General features: G+C 42.6%; 1 protein-coding gene across 1 annotated transcript in view; it reads left to right on the top strand.

Moving 5' to 3' along the window:
* satb2 (SATB homeobox 2) overlaps positions 1-6,984 on the top strand; it is a 61,563-nt gene that overhangs the window by 36,445 nt on the left and 18,134 nt on the right. The window contains exons 9-12 of the mRNA XM_024260514.2: positions 242-451; positions 528-614; positions 2,394-2,546; positions 6,725-6,919. Coding sequence (XP_024116282.1) covers positions 242-451; positions 528-614; positions 2,394-2,546; positions 6,725-6,919 — 645 coding nt within the window. The remainder of the gene's footprint in view (positions 1-241; positions 452-527; positions 615-2,393; positions 2,547-6,724; positions 6,920-6,984) is intronic.

Raw genomic sequence — 6,984 nt, 5'->3', positions numbered from 1 at the left:
TCCATCCATCCATCCATCCATCCATCCATCCATCCATCCATCCATCCATCCATCCATCATCCATCCATCCATCCATCATCCATCCATCTATCGTTTCAATCTCTGGAAGTATCAGCCTTGTTTCTGATGACTGATCAAACTTTTGTGATCATAGATGAACATTGTTCCCATGACAACAAAGGGTGTCATGGGTGTTGCCTCAGTGTTTACATGTATGAACAGTGTGTTGTGTGTTGATCAGGGCCTGCTCTCAGAGATCCTACGGAAGGAGGAGGACCCTCGCACAGCCTCACAGTCTCTGCTGGTCAACCTGAAGGCCATGCAGAACTTCCTGAACCTGCCAGAGAGCGAAAGAGACCGGATCTATCAGGAGGAGAGGGAGCGCACCATGAACCCCTCAGTGGGCCTTCCTGCCTCTAACTCCCCCAACGCTGGAGCTCGTCTCTCACAGGTTAGCAGAGAGGGAGACCTTCCACAGCACAGGCTGCACAAACTATCAGGGTTAACTGTTAATTGTGTTTTTGTAGAAAGTGTGGGACAGGAGCCTGGATGAGCAGATCACTCCGGATTCCTGGGCTTCCATCTGGAAGAACAAGACCAAGATATCCAGCTCTGTGAGTTTTTAACATATCTGTCACTCAAGCAATAAGCCTTTAAATCATCCATTACATTTTTCTATGGCATTTTCATCACACAAAGCTTTAAACGCCTGTGCTTTCCAGAAGTCCCTCTCCACTCACCTGTACAGCATGAAAGCCCCTGAGTATGAAAGCCTCCAGTACATGTTTACATGATAATCCAGCGTGTGCAGAACGCTCACATCAGATCAACAGCAAGACATCAAATACATGAAAGGAAAGAAAGGAAATGCTTTTGCTCATCAGAGTTTGAACGTGGAGAGGTGTTTAAAAATGACTAAAGGCCTCAGTTAAAACAATCAATAAAACACCTTAAAATAAAACAAAAAACAAGAGAAATTAATCCAAATTAAAGATGACACTAAAATAATAAAATACCCCAAATTACAGAAACATAAAAAGGTCAACCCAAATAACAGCCAAAAATAGGAAGAAACAGACTTTCTACCTTCAATTAGTAAGAAATAGGTCATTTATTTTGAATCAATTGCTTAAATAATTTAAATGAACATTTTAAAGAAACTGAACGGAAGCTGAACTTAAATAAGGCTTGGACATCCACAATCTGTTCCAGAAAAACTGAGTACAAATATTTGTGATGTTTGGGATTGCTCTTTTGCAATCTTTATAGATATACTATTTAATCTTTATTAACATAGTTGAGTATAGTACAAATACACTTCAGGCAATGCAATTATTCCTCTAAACTTCCAAATACTTTTGGATTTTCAGTATATAAACTAAATAAGCTGAATGTGCTATTGTCACCAAAAGTAAATACATTTTCAAGGTAAAGTGTAGGTGAAGATTTTCAACATAAAAGTGTTTATTCTAGAAACATTCTCTAACTCTGGTGACAAAGAAACTGATTTTTTGTATTAAAAAAAAAGGAGACTGAAGTTCAGGTTACCGAAATAAATTCTGAAAAAAATCTCTGTTTCAATATAAACATCGATTTGGATAAAAACATAAATATAATATGTTTGCTCACTGCCTGGAGCAGCTGATGCCTCCGATGGCGGCGCCGGCTTCCTGAACTGTACAGGGAAGAGTTGGAGTTTTAGGTGCATTGGAGACAAGACTCCAGAGTAAACCCACAACAGAATGCATCCCTCCCTCTGGAGCGGAGACGTTTTGAGATCGGTTCAGAAAAAGCTCCCTCAGCTCGGGAGAGTCAGATTAGATAATGCTGCAGTAATTCAGGGTGCTAGCAGACTTGTTTTCCATCTCCTCTCTACTGAACTCTAACAGCCTGCGCTGCGTTGAGAGAATCTTCCAAATTGGCAGATTAATAAAACATCCTAAAATACAGATTTCAGAAATCTGATGAACAGCTGAAGAGGTAAACATCTTCCACAGACAGCTGGGATGGACACATCAAGCTCTACTTCAGGATGAACATATCAAACATTCAAATAATAATTCAATTCATGAAGTTGAATTTCTACACTTTAAATTAAAAATAATACTTCTCATCATGGTAAAATGCTAAAATTGAATTAACTTAATCTAATCCAAACAAAGTTAAAGAGGGTCTTAGCTTAGCAGGGCTGAGGGAACCAGCACAATAAAAGCCCATCTTTAGACTTTAGTCCCCAAAAACACACTTGGAAATTTCCCCCCCAGCTGTTGTTCATGGCTGAGTCTCTGGCCTCCTTCCTCTCTCAGCAGCTGCTTCTCAGACCTGCGTTATTTTCTATGTTGAATGACTTAACATGGACTCATCCTCTGACGGTGTGTTGATGCTTTACCCAGCCCAAGCCCCCCGGCCCGGCTCAGGACCTCTCTCTGAAGCTGGAGTCTCTGGTCAACATCACATCAGGCATCTACGATGAGATCCAGCAGGAGATGAAGAGAGCCAAGGTGTCCCAGGCACTGTTTGCCAAGGTGGCTGCCAACAAGAGCCAGGTGAGGAGCCCGATTCGCCTGTGTTTTCGGAGGATTGTTGGTAGGGGGCGGCCGTGATGCAGAGGTAGAAAGCAGGGTTGGTTGCTGCGCTGCCCGCCAATGTGTCAAAGTGTCCTTGAGCAAGATTGTTATGGGTTGCCCCAGTGTTCAGCAGCAGCGTGTGAATGGGAGAGTGACTATAAAACACTCGGATCTTGAAGGAAGGTAGAGAAGCACTATATAAGTATACAGCATGAACCATTACCATGACCAGCTCATATCATTTGGACCAGGTCTGAGTTTGAGCTGAGAGGGCGGCAGGTCTGTTCTCCCTCATGGTCTGTGAGGAGCAGACAGCAGCTCAGATCCAGTATGAAAACCATAGCTGCAGGTTTCAAGGTTTCCTCTCCTGCACATCATTCTCACAGACTGCAAAAGAGCTAAAGGTTCTAATGTTGGTGTGAAAGTCCCAGAAATGAAGTTCCACAGACTCAGACTTTTCCATTATTGAAGTGTTTGTAATGATTAAGAAGCAGTAGAAATCAAGTGAAGGAAAGGGGACAGTGAGTGCTGTAGAATCATGATAGGTTGATATTTCTCTCACACTCTGAGCACTGCCCATCAGGCGTCAAGACAAAACTGACGCAGCAGTGAGTTAGTTCAATCCTTTCCTGTTAGTGATGTCATTTTGTTTATTAATTGCTGTAAATGGTTTCTGAAGGAACAAGGAAGTAATTTAAAGTCACATTTGTTCACTCATTTTTGATCCATTATAAAGTGCTCTTTTAAATATGATTTTACTCCTTTTAGTCAAAATCTAAAAACCTGAGTTGTTTTCTAGGACATAGTTTCTGCAGAGCAGCAGGAGTTCATTAGAAATTCACCTCTGAGTTGTGTGCGGGACAGTTGGTGCAGAGTAAGCCTGTGCTGATTTCCCATCATCTTTATTTTTACACTATCTCCCTCTAGCTTACAGCCCCCCACAACCCCAAGCTAACATTAGAGGTGCAACAAAAATGGCGATAAATATAATTTCTATCCAGCCGTACAGTTTAGATCCAGATTCTAGCTCAGAGGAAAACAAAGACGTTCATGGATCTATTTGCCAATTGTAGTTTGTATGTAACAACATTCACAATTCACCACGATTTGAATAAACAAATACTCATAAATGCAATTTTGATGTTAATTATATGTCCTCCATCATGAGAAAAATTCTCCAAAACCATCAGTATCTATGAAAGATACAGGAACTCATCTTCATCCGATTCTAATTAATACCAGATATCAAGTTATTGTCTTATCAATGGATTGCACTTTTTAACTGTGTTAACTGTCAAAGTCAGAAGAAAGACTAAGAGGTGTTGAAGTGATCTATTTAACAGTATTCCTCTAAGTTTTTTCACACTCTTCAACATGCCCATGCTGCAAATTCACCAGCAGGAAACTAGCTAGATGAATTGCTTGCATAATTTTCCCTGGTTATAAGAACATAATACAGTTGTGTGCAGTCATGTCTGAAGACATTTTGTTGGTTTTGTACATCAGTTCACACCCCCCCACACGACCCTCTTGGAAATCACGCCCTGAACGTTTAGGTCAGAGGTGTGTGGCTCAGAACTAGGGTTGGGCACCGAAGTTCGGTTCCAAGTAGGAACCGTTATGATTTGCGCGGTTCTACCGAAACCGAAAGATGCGGCTGCAAACGGTGCCGGATTTCGATTCCAAAGTTCATTGAAGTTTCATTTGTCTGTGGACATGTCAATCACTTGTACTCCCTTCTGATTTTTTACGATTCAGGCTATCTATTTACTTTCTTGTGTTCGTGGGCGGGCTCATATAAAACCGCCGAGATGGTCGGCTTCCGCAACGTCGGTGGGCGGGACTTTCGCTGTGAATAGTGGAGTTTCCGCAATTTTTAAACAACGCTGGAGCCCCATCCCAAAATGAAACAATGAATCGTTTCCTCCTTGTTGGGCTGCTAATAGCAGAAAGCTCGGCTCGGCTCCGCCCACCACCACAGCGGGTCGTCATCATCTGCTGCGCTTTGCAGCCGTGTGATTGACATTTATCTTCCGCCTTATTTTATTGAAATAAAATATTGCTTTTGCCCAAAAACAACTGCAAATAAATGCCACATTCCTGATTTAATTTAATAAAATGTCAGGCTAAAATTTCAAGGACGTTTAAGTTTATTTAAGACAGAGTTTTATATTATGCTTTATATTACGTGCGCACAGCTGCACGGCAGGAGGGAGTCTGCGCTTGTTTGAAGCCGTTCTGCTTTGGATTTAGGAAGATAAAGGCATTATTTTTTATTACTGAAGTACCGCAATAAGCACCGAAAGGGAACCGGAACCGAAACCAAAGAACCGCGGTAGCACCGGAACCGCATCAGATCCCATCGGTGCCCAACCCTACTCAGAACTAGGGGTGATACAGAAATATGTCACGATATATCAATTTATCGCTTTGATGTATTGATTTAAAATGTTGTCATAGTGATATTTCATTAATTGAGCGACTGAGCGTCCTATAGCTCCTTACTTTTTTTCCCACCTAAACCTCCAACTGTTCGTTGGGAGCTCTCTGAACCTCTGTGAGGAGCTCTGCACCGGACCAGAACAACTCCAGCTTGTGTTGGATTTTCAGTCCGCCTCACGGTTTTTTGTCATCATGAGACATGTATTACTGAGTTTTTGCTTGGGTTGGGTACTGAACTGAAACTCTGTAGCGTGTTGCTGCCGGTACCATGTAAAACATGGACTGCTTCGCAGATGAGAACGAGTGATGCAGTGCAGCTGTGGAGCGGGTCATGGACAGAGCCGCAGTCAAAATGCTGTCGGCAAAGTGAGCAAGAGTTCTGCTGAGCTTCACAGCAATAGATTCTAGCTCAGAGACCTGATGGATCAGAGAGATGTGTACCATGCTTTGAAAAAAGACTGTCATGTAAATAAAGCTTCCTACGCGACACATTCAAGCGCTCTCCTTCATCCTGTTATCACAATAAAAGGTTTCTGGAAAAGGGTGCCTTTTTCCCACTTCCGTTTTTAAGCAGGGTTCAGGTTCCTGAGCCGTTTAAAAGCTAGATTTAGCCATGTTGGAAATAAACAGCACTTTTGTTCTTCAATCACACTTCTAGAGCCTAATTTAATGCATGTTCATTCAATTTTTTCTTATACTGAAAATGTTTTGTTGTGGAAATCTGACAATATTGACTATTCTCTTTAAAAACAAATAGTTCTTACATTTCCAAAAGAAAAGCAGTATGAATTTGTGGGTAAAAGCAACTTGTATTTGAGATGCAGTTGTAGTGTAGTTGTGATCATTAAATAAAATGAATTTGACCATTTTGTTACAATAAAAGACATTAAATTTCAGGTTGAGTTTTTTTCTAAGTCATACTCTTAAAAGAAAAGTGGAAAATTGTTCTGGCCTTGGGAAATATCTCAATATATATCGTATCGTGAGATATGTATCACAATACATATCGTATTGCCAGACTCTTGAGAATACACCCCCCTATCCAGAACCCTTCATGACAAAGACAGCACAGATCAGCATCTGCAGCTGCGTTCAGGTCCATCTAAACACCAAAGGAAAACCCAGGTCCTCTCAAGAAAAAACTAACCTTTATGGTTACTGTGATCCAGTTCCAACCGGTTCATCCCAAAGAGAAGAAAGTCATCTCAATGTGTTTTAGAACTAGACTGTACCACTGACCAGCAGATTACATGGAGGAGCTTAGTGGAAAATACTGTGTTTGAGCATGAAACTGTGACAGTGACCTGTTTTCTTCTGCTCTCAAAGGCAGACTTGGCTTGTAAAGCCAACATGAAACCAGTCGCTCTTCCTTCTGACCACCTGCAGATCTTCCCCTTCCGTAGTCATCACACGCCTGAGTGTGCATATCTCCTCCTTCCAGGTATTAGGATAAGGCTGTGGGGGGTCACATGTGAGTGCCCCCATCTGCTGCAGCTTCCAGAGGAGATGAGTCTGTTAACCTGACAGCTGGAGTCAGCAGCTGAAGCCGCCTGGCAGTCAAATTGAATCTTTATAGCTTTTCACCTCAACTTCCTCATCAAACCTGCAGATAGTTGGACATCATCTTCTTTCCTGTTCCATGTCAGCCTCAGGTCAACGTTTAAAGCTTCCTCTTCAAAGTTCTGGATTCAGCCTCATGCCCTCCCCCTCTACAGGGCTGGCTCTGCGAGCTGCTGCGCTGGAAGGAAAACCCCAGCCCAGAGAACCGCACCCTGTGGGACAACCTGTGCACCATCCGGAGGTTCCTGTCGCTACCGCAGCCCGACAGAGACCTGGCATACGAGGAAGAGTCCCGGCACCATCACAGCGAGAGGCTGCACACCATCCTGCACCTGCCGCATGACACTCAGGTGTGTGAAGTTCTTACCTGCAGCCGAGAATGATGTGTGCTTTCTGTGCATCCCCCCCCCCCCCC

The sequence above is a fragment of the Oryzias melastigma genome, linkage group LG21 (assembly GCF_002922805.2).
Source record: "Oryzias melastigma strain HK-1 linkage group LG21, ASM292280v2, whole genome shotgun sequence".
In the NCBI taxonomy this organism is placed as follows: Eukaryota; Metazoa; Chordata; class Actinopteri; order Beloniformes; family Adrianichthyidae; genus Oryzias; species Oryzias melastigma.
The sequence above is the reverse complement of the archived record's forward strand: the minus strand, read 5'-3'. Positions and strand labels throughout refer to the sequence as shown.